Source organism: Nicrophorus vespilloides, unplaced genomic scaffold (genome assembly GCF_001412225.1).
Source record: "Nicrophorus vespilloides isolate i.1.1-1 unplaced genomic scaffold, Nicve_v1.0, whole genome shotgun sequence".
Classification (NCBI taxonomy): Eukaryota; Metazoa; Arthropoda; class Insecta; order Coleoptera; family Silphidae; genus Nicrophorus; species Nicrophorus vespilloides.
In genome coordinates this window covers 18838-36255 of record NW_017095468.1, presented here as the reverse complement: position 1 = coordinate 36255, position 17418 = coordinate 18838, and the positions used below count along the sequence as shown (strand labels likewise).

Here is a 17418-nt window from a genome sequence, read left to right as displayed (position 1 = left end):
CAAGAAACGTTATATTATTATAGAAAATAGTAACAAACAACAGGAAAATAGAAATATTGTACTTCCTATAAATAATAAGTGATTGCAATATTGTGAAAATATGCTTAGTATCAAAATGTGATCGAGTTTGTTGTTGTTTAGTTGTTGTTGTTAGTAAGGAGAGCGCGCGCGATATCAACAAGTGGGAGAGAGATTAGTAAACACCCCCTGCGGCGATTGGCGCAGTGTGAGCCAACGGCGGGCGGCCGCGAGCTCAGCGGGCCAATGGCGGGGGTCCGACCTGGCGACCAATAGGAGGAAAGCGGCGCGCCCGAACCCCGACATGGACCGCTCGACAACAGCTCAGTCAAGCTGTGATACTCGCTCGAAAAGGTTATGCTGCTAAATGGACTCATAACGATACATGCATAACGCAAACACACATATTTTCCGATTTGTACGAAAGTTTACGTTTCTCAAATTCGCGTCGTGATTAAACTAATAATTAAAATCCAATTGATTTTCCGGTTCGGAGTTCTTGTGATTTTTTTTTGGTGAGAGTGTGCCAGTTCTTCCTTCTTATGTTGACGTAGGTGAGGTTGTCGGTTGAATGATGATGAACGCGGCGTTCTTGGATGGTGGTCATCACCATCATCATCTGAGCTCTTATGGCCTGAAGATGAGTCCGGGCCCCCAGGAGGCGCTGCAGAATTCGGCTGTAGCCGCTTCCGACGCTGGCCAAAATCACCACTTCCAGACCAACTACGGCCACATGGGTCACCTGAACCATCCGCACGCTGGATACGCGGCGCGCGATTTCCTCCTGCGAAGGGATCACGATGGGTTCCCGACGGCGCAGACGGCACCCACGGACCCGGTGCTTTTCCATCATCATCACGGTGACATCGCTCCTCACCATCAGCACCTCTCCGCCCCTCACCACCAGATGCTTTACTCAAGGAGCGATCACCACGCAGCAGCAGCCGCAGCCGCCTACCACACCCAGCCCAGTCACCCCCAATACTTGAACGCACACATGCCGATGCCGCATCATCCAAGTAACGTTCATGGTGCCTTCTTCAGGTACATGCGGCAACCCATCAAGCAGGAGATGCAGTGTCTCTGGGTCGACCCAGAGCAACCGCCTCCGCGGAAGACATGCGGCAAACATTTCACCAGCATGCACGAGATCGTCACCCATCTGACCGTCGAACACGTCGGCGGGCCAGAGTGCACGACGCACGCCTGCTTCTGGCAGAATTGCTCCAGGAACGGCCGCCCCTTCAAGGCCAAGTACAAACTCGTCAACCACATCCGCGTCCACACGGGCGAAAAACCCTTTCCCTGCCCGTTCCCAGGATGCGGAAAAGTCTTTGCCAGAAGCGAGAACCTCAAAATACACAAACGAACGCATACCGGTAAGTTTCAACTCAAATTCTCATACATATTACAACTTTTAAACAAAACTTTAACATCGCGAATCAAACAATTTCATATCCGAACTACAAAATCCTATTAGATTAAACAACATCTCAAATTTGATTGTTTTTCACGAATTATTTCAAGAGAAACGCAATATCAAACTTATAAGAACAAAATCAAAAATCTGAAGTAAAGAGCTAAAAGTCTCACCAGAGATAAATTCACAAATATAAAAATATTACATTTAATCATAAGTCCAAAACAAAAACGTATAAGATTGATCAATAGAAAAATAACATTACTTACATTTTAAAATCACGGTTTATTTTAAACGAAACGCAATAGAAAACTTGTAACAACAAAATTGAAAGTAAGATATAAACCGCTCAAATCTGACCAGAAATATTTACAAGACACAAAAATATCGATAAATTAAAATCGACTTGAAAAAAAAAAACGACGAAAAGGCAATATTTGTACTAACTAAATTGTAATAAGAAATAAAAATCTCATATTTACATAATGCCAAAATAAAATAATAAAATTTCTTCGAAAAAGAAATAGGAAATATCAAAATTACGTAAGTTGTATAAAAAATCTATCTTCACTCATCTTTACCAATCAAACATAAAATATCAAATTTGAAAAAATAACTTTAAAATATTTACAAAATGCTATAAAATTAAAAAAAATCTTACCATTTTAAAATAGAAACCATAAATTTAATTTTATACATGTATTCAATTAAATATATGTAAATTATTATTTAAGTTAATTAATTTCGAATGATTTAGTTTCAATAGGTGACTTCAAACTTCATCTTTCGAATTTCATTTAATTAAATTCTTATCAAAGTTTACATTTGCGAATCAAATAAATTACAAGAGTTATTATCAAATTAAGTTGATAAACATTTTACTTATTTAAGAAAATATTAATATTAAACGTGTATTCACTTTAAAATAAAATAGTAAACTAGTGATATTTCATTCTGTTAAACGAGGATAAAGATTTTTTTTTCAAATCGATTTTATCTTCAATAAAATTTTAAAAGCAAAATCAAGTAAACATTTTCAAGACATTTAACACTTTTTATTCAAAACTACATATTTTTTAACAAAATTATTTAAGCAAATAAAAAATATAATTATATCTAGTATTTATTTTTCTGTTTTTATTGAAATATGATATTTTTAAACGTAAATTTACAATTCAATCTAAATATTTTATTTTTTTTTTAAATACACTGAACGAAAATAGAAATGTTAATTCTGTTAAATCTATATATTTTATTGTTTTGTAAATTATAGGATTAAAACCATTACAATGCAATAATTTTAATCCTATAATTTACAACACATAGTAAATACGATCTTCTTTTTTTTTGAAAAAGTGAGATTTAAAATTTTTGAAAATCAATTATACTAATCTAGAATATATACACGATTTATTCGCAAATAAGTGATTTGGATTATTGCATGCAGTAAAAATGCGGTATTTTATGCATGCACGGAAAAATGAGCATTAACCACAGAATCAAAAGTTCTTCGGATGATTCTTGAATAGTTATTACGCTTCTTAGAAATTTTTACCTGAACACGTTGAAGGCGATGAACAACAGCAAAAGTCAAGAATAAGAGAAAGAAAGAAAAAAAAAGAAGTTATATTGCGACTTTCCGAAAACTGTCCAGAATCGTTCGGATGAGGAATGATTTTTTCCACCTTTTCCATCACGCACAATGCCGACCGACGTCGTTAAAAACTATTCCGAAATTACTTCGAGATATATTTATCAAATCCATTGTATATTTTTCCACATTATAAATTACGTTTGTGTATTCAATGACAAATTTTGATATAATTAATTTATCTAGTGAATAGTTAAACATTAATAAACTTAATTAATGAGTTATTTCAATAAGGACGTAACTATGTTTATATAGTACTAAAGCATAGTGACTAAACGCAAGTGTTGTGAGATTCAAATAAAATTGATGGAAGAAAACGTTTGCCGTCGGAACGCTTGAAATCTTTCATTTTTGATTCTTAATAAATATAAGCCATACGATTTTATTTTAACACTAGCACTGTCAAAATGCACTGTCAATTTTTTTTTTATTTAATAATATAATATGAAATGAAATATAGACGTTAACAAGTTGATTTTTGAATTAATATTTTTATGTTGGCTCCATGATTTCTATCGCAAATATTAACTCCCAAAGTATCATTTATGTATGTCATTTTGGGAAGATTTTAAATAACTGAGAAATTTGATGTTTTTGAACTAATTTCTTTATCGTCGATTATATTTTTTACGTCAAAGTTACATATCAGATTAATATTGGTTATTTTGTGAAAATTTTAAGTAATTGAAAAAAAATGTGATTTTATAATTTTATGCTACATGATTTCTATAGCAAAACGTAATGTTAAAGTGACATTTTTGTCGGATTTTCAGTATTAAGAAATATTGAATGTTATAATTTAGAAGCATGTTTTTTTAAATTTGACTTACGTGATTACTATTGGTACGACACGGAAATTGTAACTGTCAAAGTGACAGTTTGAAAAATGCTATCGTGTTATTAGAGATGGAATTGGTACTTGAGAATTCCGTATTTTGAATAGAGCGTTTTTAGGAGATGGTAGGATGATGATTGAATGCAGAGAAGATGTGTATGGGTGGGCCGTAGATCAAATATTAAAAAGGTTTCACTGTTTCATTCCTCCCTTCCGGGGCCATTTTTTCACCACCTACCATCATCCGTTTCGTAACGAATTAATTGTTTTGAATCTCGGGGCGTTCCGTACTGAAATAATAAGCTTCTTCTGTTGAGTGAGTGAGTGTGTGCATAGGTATAAATATAATTTGAGGAGAGGATGGGCGGACCCATCGCAATTAGGCCGCCGGCCCCGGTAGCCCAAACCCATTAAGACAAAGGCCCTAAACGGCCCATAAATCGATCTCCATCGCAGATCGAATCCTCTAAGTAAAAGAAGAACAAAAAAAAAGGAAAAGGAAGAAAATTCAGAAGCTAGAAAACCGAATCGAATGGCTCCAGGAAAAGTGCAGTCTTTCGTTCGTTCTCTCGCGCGCGCCAACAAAATAACTTTACCTTCTTCGGAAGACGAGAGAACAAGAAATAAATAAATAAGAAAGAGAAACAGAGAAAAGGATGCGGTTTTGTTTCGGTTTTTCTCTGTTTGGAAATATAAAGGAGCTGTTTCGAGATTTACTGCCGGCAGATCGTAAAGTTGATATCAAATATATTCTATATTATGTGAGGACGCCTCGTATAAATTTTACGGCCACGCAAAAAACGAAACAAGACACACAGAAAGAAAGACGAAGAAACGAAAAACAAACATCAGCTGAAGTAGAAGAAAAAAAAGTTTTTCGAGGAGAGAGAAAAAATCGCGCAGAGGATGATGATGATGCCTCGCTCGAACAATGCGCGCCCGCACGAACCCCAGTATATATATGTATACACAAGTTTCAATTCCTTCCCAAACAAACAGAGAGTTATTTTTAAAGGACTTCATATTTCACCGTTTTATTGCCATCTTCTACTCCTTTATTTTCTTCTTCATTCGTTATCCACGGCACAAACAGAACGTCTAAAGAGAGAGCAGACATAACAAACTAAACGAATTTAATTATTTTTTTATTTCTTTGACAGTCCAACCTGCTTTAGTTTTCCTAAGCGGAGCGCAAATAGCTGCAATGTCTCTCGCCCAACCTAGATTCTCATTTCGCTTCGGATTAAATCATTAATTAAATCGATCGTAATTGCTCGTTTATCTTGATCCTCTCTTTTTTTCGTACCGAATCCCCTAGAAAACGGGATCACGTTCCCTTTACCGATGACCTTTCAAACTGTCAAATTAAACGTTTATCTATCACCGTTCGTTTGACATTTAATTTACATCAAAATGAATATCAGTTTGTCAAATACTAAAAATTCGTTAATGCAATCAAGATTATAACTCGATACCAAATTACCATCACAAATATATTGTTTTTAGGTTATTGATATTCAATTCATTCAATTACCTTAATTATTATTACAATTAGTTTTAAAATTTACTTATCGATTTTTTTAAATTAAATCCTTTTAATTCGTTCAAATTAAATGTTAATATAAAAATGACGTTTATTAATTTTTCAATACTGAATTGAAAGTGGGTATTGTTATACCATGAGATAAAATTCCATTCGTTCATGACGTTTAAAACTGTCAAATTAAACGTTAATGACGTTTATTAAATGTCAAATTAAACGTTAATGACGTTTATTAAATGTCAAATTAAACGTTAATGACGTTTATTAAATGTCAAATTTTAGATTCTAGTTGATGTAATTTGATGATGTTGATGATCAGTTTTTTATCGCGTATTTGCGACGGCGGTTGTTTGGTGTTGTGTGCACAATGGGAGTAGTCGATTAGAGGTGATTTTCAACGGCAACATTGCGTCCCCTTCTTGTCGCCTTGTTCCATCGATAAGGGAGAGGGCAAGGGGCGACGCGAAAAGGGCCCTCCCGAGGCCAATCGTAAATATTAATGAAAATCTGCGTAACCCTCGGACGTAAATACTCGCATTATCCGTGTGCGAGGACAACGAAGATGTTGATGATGATGAGGTCGAGGGGGAAACTCGACGATGATTGCGACCCAATTATGCGTCGTGTCATCCGCATCCGTCAAAACATTGCGGAGGGAGAACGCATTTACACAAATACACATTCAATTATCCGCAAATTCGAACTAAATAAACTGGTTCCTTTATTTGATCTATATAGAATATATAAATCAATTTTGTAAGTATCAATTTGACTATCATCTAAACATTTTGTTACAAATTATTTGCTGAGAGTTTATTTAAATATATTCGAATTTATATAAATACAAGTAATAATAAAAATAAGTTTATAGTTTCAAATGTCATTTAAAAATAAAACAATGTATGTCAAATTTCGAATGTTTATTTGTTTTGCGATGAATCAGTGCAGCGGATTGAAATGTTTTGACGTTTTAAACGTCAAATCAAAATCCGTTCTTTTTTTCGGTCTGAAGCAAACATCTGTTTATTATTTCCCGAAGCAAATCCGTATTTATCTGGAGGAAGATTAATGATCCGATTTTTATTTGTCGCAACCGTTTGCTTTCGGAGATTAAGGGTTGAACAAGGTGGAAATAAGTAGCGGCGATTAGTGGAGACAAAATGAAAGGCCATAAATCGTTGGCTTAGGAGGAATGAAGAGGAAAAAGAGGAGGAGGAGGACGTGCGCGTCTCGAATAAACGAGATCAGATCCAAATTTTATTTACACGGGATTAAGAGTTTAAATTGCTTTCTTTCCACCCCAGAAAAAAATAAATACGCCCTCTCTGGGATCTTAGAAACTCGAAGAAAAAAAATATAGAAAGGATTAAGGGCTCGGCCTAATTGAGACTTTCAAACCGTGAAAGATTTATTGGACGAGCATAAATCAATTCCGATAGATTCGAGAGAGACAGGAAAAAATTGAAAATTTGGAGGGAAGTAAAAATGAAAAAGATAGTAAGCATTCCCTCTTCTTTCAATTATTTTTTTTTTCATAAATTATTTCTACAAAAGGTGGCATCGGGTCATTGTTCCGTGTTTGGGTGATAAATGGTGGCGGATTTTCAAGGGGAAATCGTCGAAGAAGAATGAATACGAGTACGAAAGGTCTCCTCTCTATTTTTCCACGTTTTTTTTGTTTGCCTTTGTGGCGATTTTTCACGCAAACGAAGATGTTTTGAAAACATCGCGGTTTCCGATGACCCCGGTCTCTCTCTCTCGCATTAAATTGTCATTGCTTTGCGGAGCTGCGAACGGGAAAATAGGGGAGTTTGGTTTGTCTAGCCTCACCCTCAACCCCCGTTTGGAATCCGCAAACCGAAGTGCACGTTCTTTTCGCACAAAGAGCGAACGTAATTTATCACTTAGAAAATTGCCATTCTCCTTTCCATTCGTAAATAGTTGATATTTCGAAACTCCCCGAGCCACTTCACCATTCAAATCCGATTTCTATTATACCCCCACATTCAATGGAATCATCATCCACCTTTCGCACAGAACACTACTTCATTTCAAAATATTCCTACTTCCAACAACAAATTGATTACATAAATTTTCGTATAAAATAAATCAATATTAAATTAGTTAAAAATCATTGTCTTCACATTAGTTGAAATTTAAAGAAATATAGTGTTTTTTTATCAATAAAAAATATATTAGTTAGGATACAATTATGTAAGTTCATATGACTTATACTTATTCAAATTTCATGATTGATCAATTATTGCTATTATACAGTTTTTTTTATTACAACAATAAAATGATATTAACATTCATTTCTTAGTATTTGATTACTAATCATTACACTTCAATTATGTAAGATTGCATAACTAAATAAGACTTACTTGAATTTTATTTTTTACGAATTATTGTTAAAATACATTATCTTCTTACAATAGTAAAATTATGCTAAGACGAAAATATTAGTAAAGATTACTAAGCTTAGCTAAGTCTAAGTCCATGTTACTATTCAGACTATTCTTTTTTTACGTTTGTTAAATTATTATAATGTTTACTTACCATAATAATCTTACTAAAATTTAAATGTCTAAGATTATAACTAAGTAAGTTTATGTTTTTTCTATCGAAGTATTAAAGATAATTACACACACTTTATTAAATTATTACAATACAATATGATTAAAATAAACAATATTTTGTAATAAAACATGAAAGATTTTGTTGATTGTAGTTCGAATTTACTGAAACTATGGCAACAATCCACATTAATTCGATTGCGTCTGGCGTTGTCACCATCGATTTCGTCGCCAAGTTGGCAAACGCGTCTTCGCAATTTCCCGTCTCATCCGGCGAAACAAAAAAAAAAACAAAAAATAGAATCTCTCACGAAGAAGTGGAAATGGAAGAGTGGCTAAGAATTTTATTATCTCTTGTGTCGCCCCGTTTTTGGAACGCGTTTTTCTCCGCATTATTTTTCAGCGAGCCGCGCATTTTCAGCACACCGCTTTTTTCCACCAGCGCACAGTCTCTCAGACGGTTTCCTTATACATTCATTTCGATGCTGCCAACATATCTGTGAGTCAATTATTTTGCGCTTTTTTGTATTGCCATCGTTGTCGCGATTTTCTGCACGTCGTGATAAATAATTGAAGCGTTTTCGGAGTTACCATGGAAACCTGCTGCTCTTAATTGTGATGACAGTTGCCATGGGCACAGGAATTGATAGATGCGATCGATTCGATGCCTCCGTTCTCACTTTAGGGCACATGCTAATAATATAACTTATAACGCAAGTTATATTATTCGCATGTTTGTTTGTTTATTTATGTTGAAAGCACAAATATTTACGTAAAGCATGGAAATGACGTGTGCGGATGGAAGAGGGCCTCTTCACAATGCCCAAACAGAACAGACCTTGTACATATATTTATACGTATATACAATAGTGTGTGTGTGAGAGAGAGATGAGAGCAGTTCCAGCCTCATTTATTCCCATACGTCTTCCATTATATTCCAAACGTCCCGATAGTCATTTGTCATTTCATTATATAAAGCCCTTCGAGCTGCTGCTGCTGCCGTCTCCTCCTGTTATATCACCCAATTTTTATTATACGAATTTAATTTATTTTTTCTACCACCGACAATAACAGAAAAACAGAGAAAAGAAATAATAAACCTAAATCAAACCGTGCTTCCGCAAAAGCCATATTGAAATTTAAAAAAACAACATATCGTTTCTAAGGTAACGTAGTTAATATTTTGATTAGAAGAAGCAGCAATTGTTACCATGGTAATAAAAATAGTTAATTTTTAAACAAATATTTATAGATGTGTATGAGATTCAATTAGATAGAGAAAATAGTTTTAAACTTTTACTAAATATATACATATACGTTATTGCAAAATAATAAATGCAATAATGATGACTTGCTTTACAAATTGAATGAACGCAAAGTTTTGTCGGACAATGGATTCGTTTAATCGAATTCTTTCGTTATTTTTATCAAGGTTTTTTTTGTCTTTATCCGTAATACAATTACATAAATTGTTGCAATATTCATGTCACGAATTCCTTGCTAGTATCTAATCGTTGTACGATAATTGAAATAATTACATACCATTTACATAACAAACATTTAAATGCATTACTTGAACCGAAAAAAAAATAAGCATTACAATTTATTTTATATATTGAACCGAAAGAGCAATTTTCAATCCAATTGCATTACATTTTTTAATAGCGATATCACGAATTATTCCATTGAAATAACTCCATTATTGATGTTTCTATAGAAACGCATAATTTGCTGCAGTATTATATTATCCAATACATTTTGCGAATATTTCAATTTTTTAATCAAGTTGGTCTATTTTGTTTAGTCTTTTGTTGATCACATGTTTATAACCATTTGATTAACGTTTATAATTTTACATCGTTTTTTGTTGTTGTAGTCAGACATTTGAACAACGTTTATAATTTTGTTTCTGCTCACTTGTCTATTGTGTTTTTTTCTTTGTTTCATATGTGTATCACTGTGTTTTCATCTCTCACCACCATTTTAAGCATTACGTAATAACAATCGTAACAGTCGAATCCATCTGCTTTTCCAACCCCTCGAAGCCCTCCTGAATTTAGTTTTTTGTGTGTGTATGTGTGTTTATTTTCCCTCTTCGGCGACAGCAGCAAACGCGCTTTCGTTCATCCCCTCGGATCGCGCATCCTTCTCGTTTTCAAGCCCGGTCCGGATCTTCCCTCCTTATCCGGCAACCCCCCTTATGTACAGCCTATGTGCTCTTCCCTTGGAACGCGAAGACACATAGGGAAAGTGCGTGTGTTGGAACGAGACAGAGAGTGGATTATGTACGTGGGGTTGCCGCCACCACCGCCGCCGACGTCGCCGCCATTTTGGCCGGTGTCGGAGACATGCACCGCACCATCCCTCGCTTCGCCCGGCAACGGATCGATTCGACCCCTTCGCAACAAAACGCACACACAACACAGTCAAAATGTGTCTCTTCATTTTCTACTCTTCGTTTTATTTTATTATTTTTTGTTCCTTCCGGATAAAAAGTAGTCCGGAAATGGAATAAACAAATTTTGTTTATTCTTGTGGATTTCTCACATTTGCAAAAGGAAGAAGTTGCTTCCTGAGTCTGATTGAATCGTAAATTGAACGGGGATATCTTTCGAGGCCAGTCACTTGTGATAATAATAACATTGTTGTTCTGGTGTCAGGTTTCTTCTTCTCCAAACAATCCCTGATTGACTGACTAACTGACTGACTGACAAACTGACGGACGGACAGCTCACCAAACACAAATGAACACTCACCCCTCTGAAGAAAAAATTTAAAAAAACAAGTAGAAAAAAGCAAAAACAAAACACTCGACGCCACGAAGAATAATTACTCAAATATCCTATGCTTTTTGTTTCTATAGCAATCAATAATTCGCAGTAACAAATAAGTGCTCTTTTATTCAACTAATTTATTCCTATTATCTATTACGAAAGGATTTTTACTAATATATATTCTTAAAAATGATTTTATGGTATATTTTGAATTTTAACATGCATATAATGAAATATAATCTTGTTTGCACAGTAAACACTCTTAATTTGTAACAGTAGACTTTGATATTTGTTGTGCTGAAATTATAAGTTGTTGAACTTGGTTTGAAGTGATGGATGATGGATATCATTAGATACGAGTTTGTTTTGGTATTAGGTTTTGCGCGTTGAGGAAATGCGGAATTACGAATTGGTTACGGTTCTCTTAATTTTTCATTCATCTCTTTCTCGCCTTCTTTTTGTCGTATTTAGAAAGAAACGTGTGAAGAGCGGAAAAGCCGTCGGAAGAGTGTAAGAAAAGATGTAAAGGGAGACAAATCCCCGGCAGCGGGATAATCTCCTCCTTGTGCTGCTACCTCATGAGTAGCAGATTTGAGTGTGTTTTCAGGTAAATAAAAACGCTTTCTTCCATTCCGCAAAGTAATCTGAATAAACCACCCTCATTATGCGGACTTTCGGCGGCGGAAATAAAACGCCTGCATTCACCGCAGACCGCACTCGTTGTTGTCGATGATGCTGCTGTTACTTCTGTTACCCTTGTTGTTTGTTGTTCGTTGTTGTTGTCCGTAAGCGCACTCCACCAGAAAGCGGAGTGCCTTCTTTACTCGAGAGGCCCTTTTCCACACTTTTCTCCTTCAGAAACTCAAGAGAGAAGGCACAAAAACGGAGGCGAAGCGTGAATGGGAATTTCGGAGAGATGAAAGCGAACCGACGAACTGAATAAATAAACAAACCTATACTTCTGCAGTTAACACACAAGAAACATTTCTTAATCACAAAATAATTAAAGTTTCCAAACTAATTCTCAAGAATATTTGACGATTCATTAAACGTTTGACGCTTATTCAGTGAGGTTATACATATTGTTCTCATACACGTGTATACACAAATAAAAGTATACTCAAGTACTAAACAACAAAATTATTAACGAATCAAAGAGATATATACGTTAAGAGATAGTAGGTTATATTCATACTGATGCATATATAAGCATGTGACAATATATAAATGAAAATTACATAACATAAATTAATTGATAAAATAACGACAAGTTTCGTCAAGATGTTTTTGTATTTAAATTCATTATATTATCTGAAAGCATACATGACATTAGTCTGAAATTAATTTGGCATTCCATTTCAATTATTGATGTTGGTAATAAGAATTATATTGGTGACAGAATAATTGTAATAACAAATTTTAAAACTTTTTCATCATCGTAGCAATTGTAATTCCATTTTCATCTGATATTATATCAATTAGCATCGTATTACACAATTAAGTTGGTACTTTGATAAAATGATGGCTCAATTGTGACAGTTGGTAACGTGATAAGCAACGCGAAAAGTAGTTATGTAATTCAATGACAACCGAGCATTGACAGTGACGTTTATGGAGATAGTAAGGTTATATAATCCTCTTTCTTTTGGAACGGGATGAGTGCACCTGGCTATCAAAAAATTTAAAGTTTATAACGATTTTTTTCTCTTCTCTTTATAAACACGTCTCGTGTGTTTACAAACACGGACAATGCGTGATAAATATTTATTATCAAAGATGGCTCTATTAGGGAATTAAAGGGATGTACACGGATAGGTGCGTAGGGCAGAAATGTGGAACATCTGTCTCATCGAATGGGTGGAGAATTGGAGGTATCATCCCTTTGCTGCGTTCATCTCCTCTCTCTCTTCCTCATTGATATCCTACATGCATTTAGTAGAGTGAGGGTAGGTATCATCACCCCTCCCAGAACTAGACTAAACCGATTAAGTCATCGTAATCCCAGATGCCAGTGTTACGCATTTCGTATGTAACTATATATAATAGTTTTCGAAAATCTTGCCGTCCTCTCTCGCATTCTTTCTCTCTTTTAGTTCGCTCCATTTCCATTCACTACAATGGTAACTTTAAACAATAAAACATTATTCCGGGACACGGAGCGGATATAAAGAACGAGAAGGAGCGTGTATAATGAAGTGGCTCATTGTGCGAACGAACGACGGTGGTACTGAATGGAGAGCAAGAGAGAAAGAGAGAAAACCCCGAAACCGCAAGAGTTCTCAATATATCAAATTACCCTTCTCGTTGCAATCGAAAACCGGAAAAAAACTATAAAGCGTCCTCCTTCCGCGCGGGAAGAAAAATGTAAAACAAAATAAATAAAAAGCGACAACAAATACCAACAACGAAAACGAAATACGGGATGAGTTTGACCAGGTTGAACGCGCGTATAAATTCCGTTTTCATTTATTTTTTTTTGGTTAGATCGATGGTCGAGATTTGTGGTGGAGGAATGCGGCGCGCGTGGGCGGACGGAATTTACATAATTCACCGTCAAATTGCGTATGAAAATAAAAACGGAGTTGAAGTTGTGGATCACGTCTGTTGATCTCGGTGCGCGTGGACTACCGGAAATTACAACGAGAATAGGAAGGAGAACAACGACGACAAGCATCAACGCCAATTACGTGAAGGAGGAGAATGAAAAGAGATAAGCGAATTGCAGCATCACAAGATAATGATGATGAGATTTGTTTTGTTGTTGTTGATGTAATTATGGAAAGTGGACGTGGGCGTTTGACGCACCCCGTACATCACTGACTTACGATTGGCCATTCTGCATTTGTTTTCCGCTTTCGGATATCTTCGATCTTGCATTGCCATAAAAATAAGTCTGCGCTGTTTTTGCTGCGAGCGAATACAGTAAATTATACCTTTAGATTAATCATCAGTTTTATTGCTACACCTTAACTCTAAATATCATTACTCAAATTATAAAAAACTGACATAATCCAAACATAAAAAGAAATGGCTTATATACAAAGTTACTCAGTTTATTTTAGAAGAAATTCTATCATAAAATAATTGTATGTATAAAATATAGGTCTATATCGCAAGCCCGAGCAAATGCCGTCTATTGAAATCTCGACGTTCGAAATCCCGACTACCATAAAAATGTTATTGTATAAATTTATAATAATAAAAGACACTGTCGGGATTTCGATATAGTCGGGATTTCGAACGTCGGGATTTTGAGCCAGCCGGGATTTCAAACGTCGGGATTTCGAATGTGGGATTTCCACTGACAGTCTTTCGGTTGTCGGGCTTGCGATTGATAAAATATTACACATTTCTTGGTTCAGATTGACAAATTTCAAATTATAAATTCAAATTTAGTTCGAAAATATCTTGCATTTCCGAACAGAAAGATAGTCCTTTGTAGCAGTTAACTTATTGGTTTATTATTATTATTCTATTAAGGTTTTATTGTATATATTTATTGTTGCACTAAAGGTTATTAAAAAATTGTAACCAAAGGGAAAATTATTATTATTTATATTGCATTATAAATTTAATTTTTAAAAATACATAATTTTGTCATGAATTTCATAACTTTATTTTTTTTAAGGTAATCATTAAAAAGAAAGAAAACAGAAATATTTTAAAAATTTCAAATAATTTTGAATCTTAACTTTAGTTACCTTCTCGCTCTTGATGTATGTTGTGTTGTACGAACAACGTTCGTTTCGTAATTAACTGCCAGAGCATTTTTTTTGTTTGTTATCGTGCGTACACACACGCAAAGCCATCAGAATTCCGATGAATAAAACAAAACGATCGTTCGAGCGTGCCGCGTTCCGTTATCCTTCCGAAAAGGTTAGGAATTGGAAAATAGAACAAAATGGAAAACAAAAAGTTGAAACGAAATGTAAGAAAATTGTTGAACCCGAGAGGATATGACTGAGGACAGAGACGGGATTGACGGGCGTCAGTCAGGTAGAGGAGAATCTCATGAAAGGACGAAGAAGTAGATGCTTGATGGTAAATAGAAATATGAAAATAAACGGGGAGTGAAGAAACGTCACGAGGATGTTTACATGTCGGACGGTTTTATTGCCCGCCTCCTCTCAAGCTCTCGTCTCATCCAGACGAAGAAGAAGAATCAGAGAATGAGAAGGAGGGAAAAAATAAATGTGGAAGGTCGAAACGTAAATGTAGAGCCAAATGCGAAAAAAGAATAATGGGAAGGAGTCGGATTTTTTGTGTGCGTTGTTCGGTTTTTGTTGTAATTTCGGACACGGTCTTTTGGTACATAAAACCCGAGTATTACACCTTGTTTAACATTCTTTTCTTCTGGTCTCTCGGAGATAAGGATGCTGAGGCGCAAAGTTAAAGACCCACTTTGGGAGATAACGTAATCGTCGCCCCTCAGAACAAGCGTTTTAGATTAGCATCAGAAGCAATTGGATCCGAACCCCAAAAAGTAATCACAATGGATGGCTTCACTCACTCAGAAACAAAAGAATGAAACAAACAAAAAAAAAACAAGGAATTTTTTACATTCAATTAATTAAATCATATCTACTCACATTTTTCATTTGATTAATGCTTTATATTTATTTATCATTTAAACAAATAAATTATTTGAATAAGTTATATAACTTCGAGAATACAAAAATTTGCAAATAATTGAAATTCTGATTTTTAAATTCTGAAAACTTGAAGCTAATTAAAAAAAATGTATAAAAATTAGTGCAAACTTCTTGGAAATCTATAATTAAAATTAATTGTAAAAAATAGAAAATTTTTCTTCACAATCTTATCTTATCAATAATTAATAATTTTTGAAATTTTTTTACGCTATTGGAAAAACTTTGCGATGTTATTACGTAAACCAATGCGAAGGACAAGCTAGGAATATTATGTATTGTCATGGGAACATGGAAAATGCCATTTCGTGTGGGCTATTAACGAGGCGCGGGAGTGTAAACCAAAACAAAAGTTAGAAAGAAAAGAAAGAAATGAAAGAGAAAAAAAATGAAGGGCGAACCGACGTCCGATGCAAATTTATCGCCATGGCAATCGGCATCTATCGGTCTCTACCTACGTCAGGTAAATCGTTTGAAATGTGTCATAGTTGTCATGGAAACGAAAACCGGAGCCGTATCGTTATTGTTTTGCCGAAGCATCCAAAAAATAAAAAAATATATTTAAAAAAAAGTAAAAATTGAAGAAAAGAAGAGATGAGAGTTTGTTTCGTTTTATTGTTTGAAATCGGAGAAACATTCTTTCTTCCTCCTTCCTCTGGACGTTTTTCTTATTCATTGGATCCCCGTTAGTGTGCGTGTATCAATTACACAGCTCGAACCCCACGACGATATAATACGTTCGGCTACTTTCTCGGTTTTTGGCTGATGGTGGTAGCCGTTTGAGTATCGGATTTCATGTACCTGTGTATGTTTTTTCTGTGTGCATCTTGCATCTTCGATGATACACCGAGTTGGATTCTCTTTCTTTCTCTCTCCGCCTCAATTCCTACTATAAATTGAGGGAACGGAATTACGTTTCCAATTAATGAACGCAGGAACAACAACACAAAAAAAAGGGATACACAAATAAATACAGATGATATTGGGTTTCATCGTTACTCGATGTGTTTATTTATTCGTCTGCAGCGCGTAGACAATAAACAATCGGATTTTGTCGACTTTAACAATATGATAATTGTAGTTGGAATTTTATAAATACTTGTTCTGTAACATCTAGTATGGTTGGTAGTCTTTAATTTTTGATAACTGTGAAATTGAACCATCAATTGTACAATTGTCACTATCAATCTGATGACGTTTAATTCTCAGTATACTGATGTTTTTCTTTTACTTATTTTTAGGTGAGAAACCGTTCAAGTGCGAGTACGAAGGCTGTGATCGACGGTTCGCCAACTCCAGTGACAGAAAGAAGCATTCGCACGTGCACACGTCCGATAAACCGTACAACTGTCGCGTGGCCGGCTGCGACAAGTCGTACACCCATCCGTCCTCGTTGAGGAAGCACATGAAAGTCCACGGATGTTCGGGACGATCACCGCAACACTACGACAGCGACGGCGAGGAGTCCAACTCGTCGTCGGCGGGATCCATCTCTGTGGCGGCGAGTCCCCAGGTCAATGGCGCCCATCAGGTGGGGCCACCGTCGACGTCGGTGCCGGCCGGCATCGCGACGCCACCCACTGCTATCAGCGAATGGTACATGTCCTGTCAACCGACGCCACCAACTTCTGATCCCCTCGCAGGACTCAACCCCTTCGGACACTTGCATCACGGAGGCGCCGCCACAGCCTACTGATCATGATAGCTACAACCATAGCAAAACCCCTCACCCGCCCCAAAAATAAAAACAAACGCGAAACGAACAAAGAACATTTTATGACAAAGTGATATAGTATATATAAAACATATTATATATATATTCTTGTATATTTGTGTATATTTTTCTTACGCTTTTAATTTATATCCAATTATTTTTGTCTTCATCTTAAACGTACGATTACTTACTGTCATTTGTTTTTCTTTCTCACTTCAATTATTACACTTCCGGAAAT

General features: G+C 35.4%; 1 protein-coding gene across 1 annotated transcript; it reads left to right on the top strand.

Annotated features, from left to right (window-relative positions):
• The first annotated feature begins 365 nt into the window (after nt 1-365).
• Nucleotides 366-17217, top strand: LOC108557084 (zinc finger protein ZIC 4). The gene is made up of 2 exons (XM_017913854.1): nt 366-1397; nt 16708-17217. Exons 1-2 carry the CDS (start codon nt 590-592, stop codon nt 17160-17162), a joined length of 1263 nt encoding a protein of 420 aa, XP_017769343.1. The 5' UTR covers nt 366-589; the 3' UTR covers nt 17163-17217.
• The last annotated feature ends 201 nt before the right edge of the window (nt 17218-17418 follow it).

What these genes read in the sequence shown, in the direction of transcription:
- LOC108557084 (XM_017913854.1), top strand. Translation starts at nt 590, where the DNA reads ATGATGATGAACGCGGCGTTCTTGGATGGTGGTCATCACCATCATCAT. An exon ending in ACACAAACGAACGCATACCG is followed by an intron (nt 1,398 to 16,707) that starts GTAAGTTTCAAC and finishes ACTTATTTTTAG; the next exon opens with GTGAGAAACCGTTCAAGTGC.